This window comes from Rhizoctonia solani, chromosome 3 (assembly GCF_016906535.1).
Source record: "Rhizoctonia solani chromosome 3, complete sequence".
NCBI lineage: Eukaryota > Fungi > Basidiomycota > Agaricomycetes > Cantharellales > Ceratobasidiaceae > Rhizoctonia > Rhizoctonia solani.
In genome coordinates, this window is record NC_057372.1 from 234,759 (window position 1) to 248,921 (window position 14,163).

General features: G+C 46.8%; 5 protein-coding genes across 5 annotated transcripts; 2 read left to right on the forward strand and 3 right to left on the reverse strand.

Annotated features, from left to right (window-relative positions):
- Positions 1–126: 126 nt before the first annotated feature.
- Positions 127–1,496, reverse strand: RhiXN_02462 (Retrotransposon gag protein; the record flags this gene model as incomplete). Its single annotated transcript, XM_043322279.1, has 2 exons — positions 127–1,040; positions 1,163–1,496. The coding sequence occupies 2 exons, from the start codon at positions 1,494–1,496 to the stop codon at positions 127–129; spliced, it is 1,248 nt and encodes a 415-aa protein (XP_043177775.1).
- Positions 1,497–3,482: 1,986 nt separating this feature from the next.
- RhiXN_02463 (Retrotransposon-derived protein PEG10) lies at positions 3,483–4,841 on the forward strand (the record flags this gene model as incomplete). The annotated part of the gene is made up of 1 exon (XM_043322280.1): positions 3,483–4,841. One exon carries the CDS (start codon positions 3,483–3,485, stop codon positions 4,839–4,841), a length of 1,359 nt encoding a protein of 452 aa, XP_043177776.1.
- Positions 4,842–4,918: 77 nt separating this feature from the next.
- Positions 4,919–8,269, forward strand: RhiXN_02464 (Retrotransposable element Tf2 protein; the record flags this gene model as incomplete). Its single annotated transcript, XM_043322281.1, has 1 exon — positions 4,919–8,269. One exon carries the CDS (start codon positions 4,919–4,921, stop codon positions 8,267–8,269), a length of 3,351 nt encoding a protein of 1,116 aa, XP_043177777.1.
- A 1,110-nt stretch (positions 8,270–9,379) lies between these two features.
- RhiXN_02465 (Retrovirus-related Pol polyprotein from transposon) lies at positions 9,380–10,387 on the reverse strand (the record flags this gene model as incomplete). The annotated part of the gene is made up of 1 exon (XM_043322282.1): positions 9,380–10,387. The coding sequence occupies one exon, from the start codon at positions 10,385–10,387 to the stop codon at positions 9,380–9,382; it is 1,008 nt and encodes a 335-aa protein (XP_043177778.1).
- A 196-nt stretch (positions 10,388–10,583) lies between these two features.
- Positions 10,584–13,120, reverse strand: RhiXN_02466 (uncharacterized protein; the record flags this gene model as incomplete). The annotated part of the gene is made up of 4 exons (XM_043322283.1): positions 10,584–11,434; positions 11,495–12,308; positions 12,339–12,409; positions 12,460–13,120. The coding sequence occupies 4 exons, from the start codon at positions 13,118–13,120 to the stop codon at positions 10,584–10,586; spliced, it is 2,397 nt and encodes a 798-aa protein (XP_043177779.1).
- Between the last annotated feature and the right edge of the window lie 1,043 nt (positions 13,121–14,163).

The window sequence follows — 14,163 nt, forward strand, 5'->3', positions numbered from 1 at the left end:
TAGGAGTCTCACACGGATTTGCAGAGAACGATGCATATATTTGAGATGTATTACATAAAGAGAGTATTTCGAAATCATTGTTTACATAATGCAAATCCGCAAGCATACAGCCAAGTGCCTTACTCCTTAGTTGGCCTTGGCTTTTCCTTTTCCCAACTCTTCCTCATCAGAGACGATTTCAATCCTATTTTCTTCTTTAGGCCTTTCCCAAGACCATTCGACATTAGCCACATGTCCAGACATAGGCTTAGAGGGACAGTTGCGTGCAAAATGGCCCTTTCCGCCGCACACATGGCAGGTTAGATTTGCAAAACCCCTTCCATCAAGATCCATGGGGCCTGGACCCTTGCTTGTGGCTAACACCGGAACAGGGGCAACAATTGGTTTAACTGGGGCGGCCGCTGCAGGACGCTCATCCTTTTTTAGGGAGGGGAATGGGATCATGGTGTCCTTGGATTCTCCATTCCAACGAACATTTGGCATATTGCCAGAGGTAGTGCAAACAATTGAAGTGATAGCGCCTTTCTTGGCGCGGCGGGTGGTTGGGTCAATCATATAAACATTGTCTCCCACATTGAGACAAGTGCGGTTGGAAGGGGGAATGGAAGTGGTAGTGGGGGCGGCATTGGCAGGGGCGCGGACTGTAGAGACAGAAGGATGAGATAAGCGTGTAGATTCGATATGGTTTGCAATCTCCTCTGCCTTATCATAGACTTGTTGGGCAGTAGCGCGGCGCCATTGGAACATAGTTGACAGCATGATGTCCTTAATATTGTTTTGGAGGCCATCATAGTACTTATTGCGCAGGGTTTCGTCACTATATCCCAGGGAAACAGAGTATTGTTGAAATTCCCGGGTGTATTCTTGTACCAAAGCCTTCTGCCGCAAGTTGTTCCATTTTTGGCGGTACTTTTCATCACAATTTGTGTCCACATAATGTTTAGTGAACTCTGCCCAGAATACATCAATATCTTCCAATAATGGGACCGCTTCTCCCCTAAACACCTTTCTTTCCTTGTATGGGCGTACCCAATCTTCTGCTGCTCCCTCAAAATATGATGTCACCCACAAAATTTTTCTTCATGGGACCGGTTTGCTCCCTTTGCCCTTATGTAAGCCTAGCAGGCAATAAAAAAATTGAGGGCGTCTTCTTTTTTGCCACTAAACTTGTTTGGCTTGGCAAATTTTAAATTGGAATTAGAAGACGTAGGGGCAGGTGGGGGATTAATAGTGGTGGCAGTGCCAGCAGGTGGGGGCAGTGGAGGTGGAACTGTGGAACGAGAGGAAGATTGATGAAGAAGTTGATCTTGCACAGCCTGAATGGACGCGGCCGCCCCTTGAATTTGGTTTGAATAGAAAATATGTTGATTACGCAATTGATCGCGATGTTCCTCAAGTTCCGCCCTTAACAACGCTATTTGATTGTGTTGTGCTTTGTAAGCGCTTTGTAGTTGTGAAAATTCCTTTTTTAGCACAATCATATTTTGGGCAACCATATTTAATAATTCTCAATCAGACATGTGGTCAAAAGACATAGGAGAATATACATGAGGCAGCACAGCCGCAGGAGCAGGGGTATGTGTTCAAGAAGAAGGGGCAGACCACCCCGATTGGATTTGGGAGGGGATCAGACTAGTTTCTCCCATCTCGCCCAAACCAGGCATTGTCATATGAGACTGCAAAAACTCATATTCTTTGTAATAATGGATTCGACCCTTTCCGTCTTGGGTGATATCCTGGATAGAACAATGGAAATTGTCTAACTCGAGTTCTTTTTCAACCAACAACCGGTCTTTTTCCTCGATAATGCGCTCTTGCTCTTCAATAGTTAGAGCAAGATTGCGGTTATGAGATTCGAGGTTTGCGATCAGATTTCTATGTTCCTGTGCCTCTGTTTTGTATATAGTTTAAGGCGCTCAGCAAAGGATCGATGACTTTTTATGATTGCAATGTTTTGAACAAGACCAGGTTCTTTGATTCGTGCTATGTGTTCTTCGAGGTTCTCAATTCGACCCAAAAGAATATGGTTGATGTCAAGGAGAGTTTTTTCAAGGTAGAGGTATCGAGTGACAACGGAATAGGGCCAGAAGATGGCAAAAAGAATAAGATCTAGAAAATCAAACACTAGATGCGTTCCCAATATAAATTGGTACTCGGTCAGATAGGCAAAACGGGTTTATAGTTCAAGCTACTAACTGTTTGCTTCCCCACTAGCGTTAAACAATCCTTTTACTAAAATCAGCAGCTGTGTACAAGCGTGATATTAGTCAGGGTTTTTGTAAGCAGAGGTTCAGCTGACTAACAGCGTATGACTAAAGGTGCGGACACCCTGGTATGCAGACGATTGCTAGCAAGGGGCTATCCCGCGGCTTTACTGACACTTGTATTCCTGTCTTTGATTATTACACAGGGTGTCGTAGACACAATTGATACCAGGGAATTTATTCCCATTTTCTCGAATTTAAACGAAATAGAACAAACAACATTTTCGATCACGTGACCTCGGCGCTTATATCATACGCTAAGCGCCGAGCCACGTCCCCTTCCGCGCTTAGTCAGCATACGTAGCCACCTCCACCAATGACATCACTATGACACGTCAGTGACACGTATGCATGAGTAAGGCCGACTGCGGATTGGGTTCTTATTGGATTAGGTATTTGACACCATGTATTTGTAATTAGTTGAACTGTAGAATATATAAGGAGGCCAACCGACCATGGTAACACCCAGGTCGATTACCTCTTGTCGCATCACCCATTGTACGAGGGCCTTACAGCCCAGTAAGCTTTACTTAGTTACTTAGTCTACACCGCCTTAAGCGGCCTCTACGCTGTACTTAGATAGCTCGTCGTCGCCCTTACAGGTCTTGACACCGTAGTATAGTTGGTCGTCGTCGTAGGTAGCTTGCCCACCGCCTTAAGCGGTCCTTACTTAGTCACACCCGGCCGCAAGCGCCCACCTCCTTGACGTCCTTACAGACGTCTAGGACACTAGGTAATCAACCTTAAGTCGGTTGCAAACCGTGCCCACTAGCACACCCCCACTCAGACTTGACAAACGAGAAGGCCCCCTGTACTAGCACGAGGGAAATCAGGTGATCGGACTCGCCTTTTGCTGTCAATAATCAAACCAGCGTTGGTCCCACCTAGTACCAAATTGCTACAAGGCAGACGGGTTCTAATTGTCCGCATACCACCGGTCACCGCACCATTTGTCAGCGGACTCAATCAGCAGATCCACCCGCTTGCAGAAAGCCCGCTCTACATCACGCCTGCTCACGGCTGCTGATTAGTTGTAGGGACTGTCCAACGCTAGGCGGTTGACGCAGACTCTTAGCGCCAGAACAATAAAGCGCCCCATAAGCCCTGCTACAGGCACCATCTCCCCCACATCGCCCACCATTACTTCCCGCACCCCCTCTCGCGCTTCCTCCCGCGCCTCCCAGCGCACTGCTTCCCACCAAGGCCGCTCATATCCTCATGAGATGGCAACCCGCTCCCGGAGCTCCGCTTGTCCCCAATCCCCTCTCAATCAAGGAGAGCTGGGACCCACTCTTCTGGCAACCACCGATGAGTCAGCAAGCCTCAAACCCGAGGTCTACGGGGAAGTCTCCCTCAGCCGAGCAATCTCCCTCATCTTGGGATTGCAAAATCAAGTCCTCCGGCTCGAGCGGGAACTTGAGGAAACAAAGGAAGCAACCAAGGAAGCTCGAGACTGGATGGGCGCAGTCGATCAAGCCATCACTCGCATCAAGGCTAGGGGTGGAGCCCCACACACCAGAAGACCGGAAACCTCCGGCAGTCGAGGCCACGCCCAGGCCCTTACCAAAAACCGACACTTTTCCAGCGCCTAGTGCGCCCCTCATCTCCTGGGCCAACCCAACCAAAGTTCCTCCTGCCTTTGCACAGCCAACTCCCGTCCGGGCTCCCCCGCGAGTCATTACTCCCCCTCCACCTTTGCCTATCCGCCTCCGTTCCCCCCAAATCCCACAGCCAGCGGCCCCTATGACCACTTATCAACCCCCAGTCAAGGTAGATCACCCTGACGCCTACACTGGGAAGATCGGGAACAAAGCCCGCCAATGGCTCACGCGGATGTTGGCATGGGTACGTCTGAATCAACGGATGTTCCCAACCAATCAGGAGACCCTGTCATTCCTCCTGATGAACATGAAGGACGTGGCAGGAGCCTGGGCTCATCCTCATCTTGACCAACTAGGGTCCCATAGGGCCTTGATCCAATCGGTTGATGATTTCAGGACGGAGTTTTTAGCTGCATTCGGCAACCCGGATGCCACGCGAGCTGCTGAGCGGCAAATCACCCACCTCACTCAGACAGGAACCTGTGCTGAGTACATCACAAAGTTCAGGACCATCGCCATGGACCTGGACTGGAACAACGCTGCCCTTCGCGGGCAATTCGCACGTGGCCTCCACTGGGAGGTCAGCCGCCTCATTGCCACCCGAGAGCGGCGCCCCACCACACTCCTTGAGCTGCAGAACGTGGCTCTGGTCATTGACAACGCCCTCCGCGAGGAGCGTGCCAGCCACCCGCCGAAGGGTAATAAGTCTGGTGCCTCTTCCACCACCCCCAACAGGGGGGCGAGTACCGGCCAACCGGCCACAAGACCAGGGCGCCTATCCAGCGATCCTAACTTTGTCTCCGAGGAGGAGCGTAACCGCCGCAGGGCTGAAGGCCTCTGCATCAAATGCGGGAAAGCAGGGCATAAGTTTGCGGAGTGCCGCACTGGATGGAAGGCCACGCCTAAGGAGGAAGGCGTCAAAAAGGAAACCGCCAAAATTGGCAAAGAATCTGGACCCGACTCGGGAAAAGACTAAGGGTACCTGCTGCTGCGCGCAAGGACCCCAAGGACTCTGGCTCATGTATCAAAATATGTAATATATCTAGTAGTAAAATGTCACCACTCTTCACCATTTCGATCAAGCCAGAGAAAAAAGCGGAACCACTAGAAGTCCTGATAGATTCAGGCGCCACTTCGTCATTTCTCCATCCCCGCACCGCGGAATTACTCCGTCTTCCACTCATTGACCTCCCCACTCCACGTACCGTCACTATGCTCGATGGGTCGAGCCCCCAGGCTGGCAAAATCTGGAAGAAGGCAATCCTAACCTTCTCCTTTGATGGCAAGAAAATAACAGAAACCTTCCTCATATGTAATACAGGTTCTCACGCTGCCATCCTAGGATTGAAATGGTTGGAAACTCATAATCCGGAGATTGACTGGAACACGCGCACTCTCTCCTTTCCTCATGTCCCACCGGAACACGTGGCCATCGCCGAAGAAGAGGAAGCTGACAAGAACCCCCTTGAAGGAGTACCCTCCAAGTACCACCAATACGCTAAGGTATTCGGAGAAGAAGAATTCAACAAGCTACCTCCCCACCGGCATTACGACATTGGAATCAAACTAACAGAAGAAGGACCCCTGAACTCGCCTCTCTACAGCATGACTGACGCTGAATCCGCCACACTCAAGGATTGGCTCAGGGACAAGCTCAAAGCAGGCAAAATCCGGCCTAGCAAGTCCTCCATTAGTTCCCCCGTTATGTTTGTCCCAAAGAAGGATGGTTCCCGTCGCTTGGTAGTAGATTACCGTTGCCTCAACAACCGGACCAAGAAAAACGTCTACCCACTTCCCCGTCCTGATGACCTCATGGCCCAGCTCCGCGGCGCCAAGGTCTTCACCAAGCTAGACCTAAGATGGGGTTACAATAACGTCCGGGTTAAGGAAGGTGACAAGTGGAAAACTGCCTTCCGCACCAAATATGGGTTGTATGAGTCCCTGGTTATGACCTTTGGTTTAACAAACGCCCCCGCCGCCTTTCAGCACTTCATGAACGAATTGTTCAAAGACTTATTGGATGTATGCGTCATCATATACTTAGATGACATCCTGATTTACTCCAAGGATGACGCGTCCCACACCCAACACGTCCATGAGGTCCTACGGCGCTTACTAGAAAACCAATTGTTTTGCAAAGCCTCGAAATGCACTTTCCACGTCACTTCCGTGGAATACCTTGGGATTATTGTCTCCAATAACGGGTTTAGTCTGGATAAACTCAAGATCCAGGCAGTACAGGATTGGCCGGTACCCACTAAAGTCAAGGAAGTCCAATCATTCCTAGGGTTTGCTAATTTCCTTTGCCGATTTGTTGCCAACTTCAGTCATATGGCTAGGCCGCTACACAACCTAGTGAAAAAGGACACGCCGTGGAAATGGGGCACCAAGGAACAGGAAGCTTTCCAGGGACTGAAGGACGCCATCACCAACGCCCCGGTCCTTTGTCACGCCGATCCCTCCAAACCGTACTTTCTAGAGACAGACGCCTCAGGGGCCGCCCTTGGATCCATACTGAGCCAACGACAAGAAGACGGACGATTGCACCCCTTAGGCTTCCTATCCGAGTCATTCAAGGGAGCCGAGCAAAATTACAATACACATGATAAGGAGCTCCTAGCAATCATCCGCTCCTTCGAGTATTGGCGTATATTCCTGGAAGGCACTACGCATCCTATCACCGTCTTTACTGATCATTGGAACCTGGAGTACTGGAGGGAGTCTAGAACCTTTAACCGCCGCCATGCACGCTGGCACCTCCTCCTGGCTGGGTATAACTTTCAAATTGTGTACCGCCCCGGCAAGCAATCCGGTAAACCAGATGCCCTGTCACGCCGATCCGACCATGCCGACATTCCACCCGCCGCCCAGACCATGCTCCCAGACCCTGTCTTCGCCAACGTAGCCCTAGTAACGCCCGAAAAGGAACTTCAACGACAGATTGAGTCATCCTTAGACCAAGACGAGTCCCTGGAGGAAATCCTCCAATTCTTACAGAACGAATCTAAGGCTCCACCCTCAATCAAACGCGCCTTCAAGGACTACGAGATGGAAGCAGGCCTACTATTTTACCAAGGGCGGATTGTGGTTCCTGACGTTGGCACCCTGAGAACGGATTTGCTTCGTATTTTCCACGACAGTCCACTGGCCGGGCACCCTGGGAGGCAACGAACGTTGGAACTGATCTCCAGAAACTACTATTGGCCCGGCATCCGCGCTGACACCTATTGGCACGTGGATTCTTGCGAAACCTGTCAACGGATCCGCAAACCCAAGTACGCTTCTATCCCCCCACAGCCTTTGGAACTTCCCACGCGACCTTGGCAACATGTATCCTATGATATGATCGTAGATCTACCCAAGGACGGAACCAATGATTCCATCCTGGTAATTGTTGACAGCTTCACCAAGTACGGGATCTTTGTCAAATGTTCCAAGAAACTGAAGGCCCCAGAATTGGCGGAACTATTCCTAGAACACGTGTGGAAACGTCATGGTATGCCTGAAAAAACGGTCTTGGATAGAGGGAGGGTCTTCAATAATAAATTCCTGAAGGCACTGTACAAACGCCTAGGAATAGACCCCCACTTCTCATCGGCATATCACCCACAGAGTGACGGTCAAACCGAGCGGGTCAATCCTTCAATCGAACACTTCCTCAGGGCTTACTCAGGGATCAACCAGCGGGACTGGACTAAGTGGCTTCCAATGGCGGAGTTTGCGTATAACAACGCCGTCCATAGCAGTACGGGTAAAACCCCCTTTAAAGCCCAGTATGGGTGGGAACCAACCTTAACCCCGTCCAACGTACCAACGGACGTCCCAGAAGCAGACGATCTGGCCCAAACAATGGAGGCCCAGTGGAAAGAGGTAGAATCTGCCCTCCGGCAATCTAAACAACGAATGGTAGCCGGGGAAGATGGTAACCCAACGGAGTTCGATGTCGGAGAGGAAGCATGGCTCGATGCTAAGAACGTTAATCTCAAAACCCTAAGCCCCAAACTCACAGAACAACGCTTGGGACCGTTCAAAGTCATTGAGAAGATCTCCGACCGCGCGTACCGCCTTGAACTCCCTCCTACCATGAGGATCCACAACGTCTTTTATGTAGGACTCCTGTCTAAAGTCAAGAGGGACAAAAAACGGACATTTGAGAACCGCCCGCCACCAGTCACCGTGGACGGAGAAGAGGAATACAAGGTCGAAGGAATCACCAATGCCGAAGAAAGGGATGGGAAATGGTTTTTCCGAGTCAAATGGAAGGGGTACGGGTCCGAGGAGAACACATGGGAACCTTGGGAAAACTTAAAAAATGCGGAAAAAATTTTAGAAAAATACGAAAAAGATATGAAGAAGAAGGCCCTTGGCGCTGCCAAGGCCCTTAGAGGGGGGGCAGTGTCGTAGACACAATCGATACCAGGGAATTTATTCCCATTTTCTCGAATTTAAACGAAATAGAACGAACAACATTTTCGATCACGTGACCTCGGCGCTTATATCATACGCTAAGCGCCAAGCCACGTCCCCTTCCGCGCTTAGTCAGCATACGTAGCCACCTCCACCGATGACATCACTATGACACGTCAGTGACACGTATGCATGAGTAAGGCCGACTGCGGATCGGGTTCTTATTGGATTAGGTATTTGACACCATGTATTTGTAATTAGTTGAACTGTAGAATATATAAGGAGGCCAACCGACCATGGTAACACCCAGGTCGATTACCTCTTGTCGCATCACCCATTGTACGAGGGCCTTACAGCCCAGTAAGCTTTACTTAGTTACTTAGTCTACACCGCCTTAAGCAGCCTCTACGCTGTACTTAGATAGCTCGTTGTTGCCCTTACAGGTCTTGACACCGTAGTATAGTTGGTCGTCGTCGTAGGTAGCTTGCCCACCGCCTTAAGCGGTCCTTACTTAGTCACACCCGGCCGCAAGCGCCCACCTCCTCGACGTCCTTACAGACGTCTAGGACACAGGGGCTACGATGCAATGTCCTTTCAAGCTTTGGTGCTTATCCAAGCGTAGGTCTTGTTTGTTGACAAGAGTACGAGTAGGAAAGACTTGACCTAGTGTCACAACTCAGCTTGGACCTATGGTTCAAGGGGGTTTAAAGTCCGTGGCACTATCACCAATGGACTATGAGACAGGTAGAGGGGCGACAAGGGCCCAGGGGTTATGGATAGGGTAGAGAGGCAACAAGGGCCTAGGGTTATGATTCTTAAGTAATGTGCACTTAGCCAACTAGGGGCTTGGGCAAGGGATAGGTAAGAGTTGAGGTGAATTGACAAAGAGGTCAAGTCTTGCTGTTTTAGCGGCAACTTGACCTGGTTTAAATACATGAGAAGAGCCACATCAAAAACAACAATACAAAACAGTGAGTCATTTACAATTTCACATCATATATCAAATATGTCACGTGATCTTGATGAGTCATAAATATATACCAAAAAAGGAAACTATCTTGGAAAAAAGGTAGAAAATAGTAAAAAGTCATGTCATGCCAATGATGGTCATGACATTGAGATAGGATCTGCATTATCATGTACTCTTCCTGCGTGGTGCACAATCTGCATTCCTGAGTAGGCTGAGAATACTAGGCCCCAAGTCATCAGTCTTCTGTTGACATTGTTGTAAGGCTTGCCCCAAGTGAGAGCAGCATGATCTGTGATAGCAACAAATTCAGCTCCTTCCAAGTATACCTGAAATTTCACAAGTGCTTCCTTGAGGGCTAAATCTTTGTGCTCTGTTGGGGAGTAGTTTCTCTCTGCTTCTTTTAGAATCCTTGACCAATAAGCAATGACTTGCTCTGCTTGTACAGTTGTTTCTTCAAAGTCATGCTTATCCCATGTATCCCTCCCAGTCATGTTGTCTCTCTGCTTGGAAGCAGGAATTGTCATTCTGGGGACTGGGTTTCCTTTGTCATATTCCCTCCTTAAGTACTTGTATGCCTTTGTCCCTTTTAAATCATTTATCTTGATGGATTGGACTTGCTGTAATATTCCTCCAAGGCCATAGTTGCATGCATCTGTATCTAATCTATAAGGTTTTCCAATAATAGGATAGGCCATTACTGGGGCAGATGCAAGGGCATCTTTAGCAAGTTCAAATGCTTGTTGTTCCTTTTCCTCCCAAGACCAAGTTGTTCCTTTCTTGAGAAGTTTAAACAAAGGTGCTACAATCCATGAGTAGAAGGGAATATAGCTAGAGAAATAAGTCATCATCCCTAGGAAAGTCTGTAAAGTAGGAACATTTTTAGGGGGTTCCAACTCTAAGATAGCATCAAATTTTTCCTTATGGGTTGATAGACCTAATCTTGATACCTTCTGTCCTAGCAATAGTAGTGATTGGTATCCAATATGGCACTTCTTTGGAGATAGGGTGATTTCAGCTTCTTCAATAGCTCCTAAGACTTGACCTAAGTGATTGCAATGGTCCTCAAACTCAACACTGTAGATCACTATGTCATCAATATATACTAGGGCAAATTGCCATAGAAATCTTGAAAGTACTCTATTCATGACATGCTGGAACTCTGCTGGTCTATTCCTATATCCAAAAAGTAGTGTCATAAACAGAGGAAAATAGAACTAGCCAGAATTGAACCAACTTGACCACTAAGCCATAGAGCCCTATTATTCCTCTGCTGACAACCCATGATTACACCTGCTACCCCCCAAATTTGGGCTTGGGCCAGCATGCAACCACTTGTACTGGTCATGTGACCGTGTCCAGGACAAGTAGTTTTGTAGGTTGCCAGTGACTGTTGTGACATCTGAAAGCAAGTTTCTCTCTGTCTTCTTCCTTGATGGTCAGCTGAGTGAGTCCAGCTAGTGCATCTAAGGTAGTAAGCCATTGAGATCCTTCCAAGGCATGCAGGATGTCAGTTTGTTTTGGTAAGGGATACTCATCTGGTACAGCTACTTCATTGAGACATCTGTAATCCACACATAATTTGGGTTTAATGTTGCAATAGACTACTATAACAGGGAATCCCCAAGCACTCTGGGATGGCTCAATGACTCCAAGTTTAAGCCATTCCTCAGTCTGCTTGTCAATAACTTCTCCTTTAGCTGGAGAAGCATGGTAAGTGGTTAGAGATATTTCTTTGGTTCCTGGCCTTAGTCTAATCTCCAGTTGGGTGTTATGAGTACCAAGTCTACCATCTAATCCAAAGGCTAACTCATGCTTGTGCAAGACCTTTTCTAGTTTAGCCCTTTGATTAGGGGTGAGATGTTCTGAGAAATTAACCTCTTGAAGGAATCTATCTGAAGAGATGGGTTCTGGGTCAGGTACCTCAGCAGTCTTGGGTCCTCCTTCAGGTGATCTCATTAAGTCCTCTTCTTGCGCAGTAGGCTTTTCTTCAGCTTTCCTCTGCACCATGGCTTGTACTAAGGTAGCATACTTGATAATGCTGTCTTTTTCTTCCTTAGTAATGTCCTTTTCCTTTGCAAGGTATTTGTTAGGATCATGCATATATCCAAGAATCTCTCCTCCTTGCAATCTTAAAGGATGTTCTGATAGGTTAGCAACCTGAATCTTGGGATTGTTCCTATCTATAAGACAGCCTGTTATAACAAACCAATGTTCTTCTTGTCAATGGGAGTTGAGAGATCTGTCCATAAAACCAGAGGCTTGACCTTCCTTCCATATTGTCTTGACTTTGATGAGCTTGATAGTATGCACTGGGATAGTAACTGTCTCATAGACTTTTACTTTAACAGTATTGGGAGGTAATTTCCTATGTTGGAGTTGCTGCTTGTAGGCTTTCTTAGAGATCTTGATTTTCTCAGAATTCTTGATGAATCCTTGCACAACTTCAACCATAAAGGTATTACCTTGTTGATCAATTCTTGGGCTGGAATCTGATTCTTCTACAGGAATAGAGCATCCTGTATTCCCAAAAACTATCCTTGTTCCATCTCCATTCCTAACTAATGACAGTTGATACTGAGATGCAAAGTCTGTTCCTAAGATAAAAGGTGTGTTCATGTTGGGAACTATATAGGCTTCTACAGTCATTTTAACTAATCCTTGTTCAGTATCAAAGATGATAGGAAGGGAAATATACTGTGATAAGCTACTATTCCCAGTAACTTGAATTAACTTGAGTTTTTGTCCAATGCATACTCTAGGTGGTGGATCTAGAGTTTTAAGTATTGACTCTTTAATGAGAGTGATCTCTGAGCCTGAGTCCAAGGTGATGCACTTCTTAGGTCCATTACTTGTCTGAAGCCAACCTTTGATGATAGTGGCTTTGGATCCAAAGAAAGCAGTTCCTGGTGGTCTTGACATTAATTGCTTGAGAGTGATTTCCTCTCTATTCTTGGCTATAGCTGTATGACTACTAGCCATCTTCAGTTTCTTATTAAGGCTCTTCCTAGTGGGGAGCTTGGGTTGTACATATCCAGAAAACACAGATGAATCAGATTCCTTACTGCCCTGGTCAGCAGAGTTAGTACCCTGGCTTACAGTGGTCCCCTCCAGACCATGCTGTTCCTCCTGAGATCCAGAGCTGGGCTTAGCACTGGAGGTAGAGACAGCTAATGACTGAAGGGGCTTATGAAAATCCTGCTCTTCCTCAGAAACAGACTCTTCTTCTTCAGTGTCATATTCTGTTTCATCAAGTAGGCTTCATCACAGAGATCTTCATAAGCTTCCTGGGCTTCCCATTCATCATCATCTGCCTGTGCCATATGTGATTGCACAAATCTGGAGTTCTTCTTGGCATGCTTATAGTCTCTATCCCAGTGCATCATACTACCACAGTGTCTACAAGGTCTAGCTTTCTTGTCTTTAGGAGTTTTACCTTTAGATACTGTAGAATCATCCTTAGGGTATTTTGGTGGAGGATTATTTTGATGCCATCCTACTGGTTTAGATCCTGCTAAGTGTGAGTGTGCACTTGACCCAGAGTGCCTGTTTCCTTCTAGTCTCTTGAGAGTGGATTGCATCTGATGTAGCTGATGCTGCATGTCAGAGTTATGAGAAGAATCCTTTCCCAAAAGGTCCTCCTCATGCCATGCAATCTTGTCAAGGAAGTCCTCCCAAGTGACTATTCTTGAGGTGTCTATATGTGTGGTCCAGGACTTAGGAGCACCATTCATGATTTCAAAGATTAATTCAGAGTCAGTCCAGTCACTGACAATAGTAAGAGCCTCCATCTTCCTGATGACATAGCCTTCTGGGGTCTCTTCTGAATGATCTTTATCCCTGAACCTGATGCGCATGGCTTGATTTTTGTCATAACCCATATCTGGAGGGGTTATTACCATATATATCCACTGTTAAAGATATATACAGTATATGTCAGAGCCAACAACTACCAGAGAGGTAACCTAACAAGCTATTGCCTAATATAGGACTTATCAGCTAGTAGGATCTAACAATGCTCAAGGGCAATGCCACATAAGGGGTGGACAAGACTAATCTAAGTAAAGTGCACTATGCTATTAAGATAGCAGGGCTAAAACCAAGGCAGGGACTATTACACTCAAGGTGCACCTGATTGTATGCCAAGGGTAGGTAGTGTTGGAGGGATAAGAGGTTGAGTTCTGAGGCTTAAGGCTCTCAGAACCCTCCTTATATATTCAACAGAGAAGGGGAAGAGTAATTACATGTACAAACATAACAACAAAGATAAGGTCACATGACCAAAGATAAGAAAGACGTGATCACATGACTAAAGGTCATGTGATAAGATTACATAATAAGCGCTAAGCACCTAAATAGCATAAAGATGCATATATCCATAAATCTTCATGAAAATAGCGCATATATTCACTATTTCTTTGACTTAGTGGATTCTAAGGTGGTCACGCCTTTAGGGCATGACAGTATATATGATGCACAGTGATATATTAATAATATAAGTTGCTGGGGGATGTTATGTATCACACATTTTTGCATTCACAGCTCACCATCCACAATAATCTGTATATATCTGACTTTCTGATTTAATGGCCATTTGACTCCTATTTTCCATTATTCCTGTCATTACTATATGTAACGCTCATATTGACTGTATGTGTTACAAATCGTTCAATAGAGCTCCTTCCGCTCGTTCTAACGCTGCCTGTCACGTGCTCATACGATAAGATCTCATGGAGATATTAGCTTCACAAGATTCTATCTATGTGGCTCAAGTACCTTACTAATCATTATATTTGTATCTTTACATCTAGCTCATCACATGACTAGCTCTAACTTGGGAAATGAACCTTATTCCTAGCTTAGTTGAGTCATACCTCTCATGAGATTACTAAGGTTCTCCTTATCTAGTAATTTCTAGTGGCAC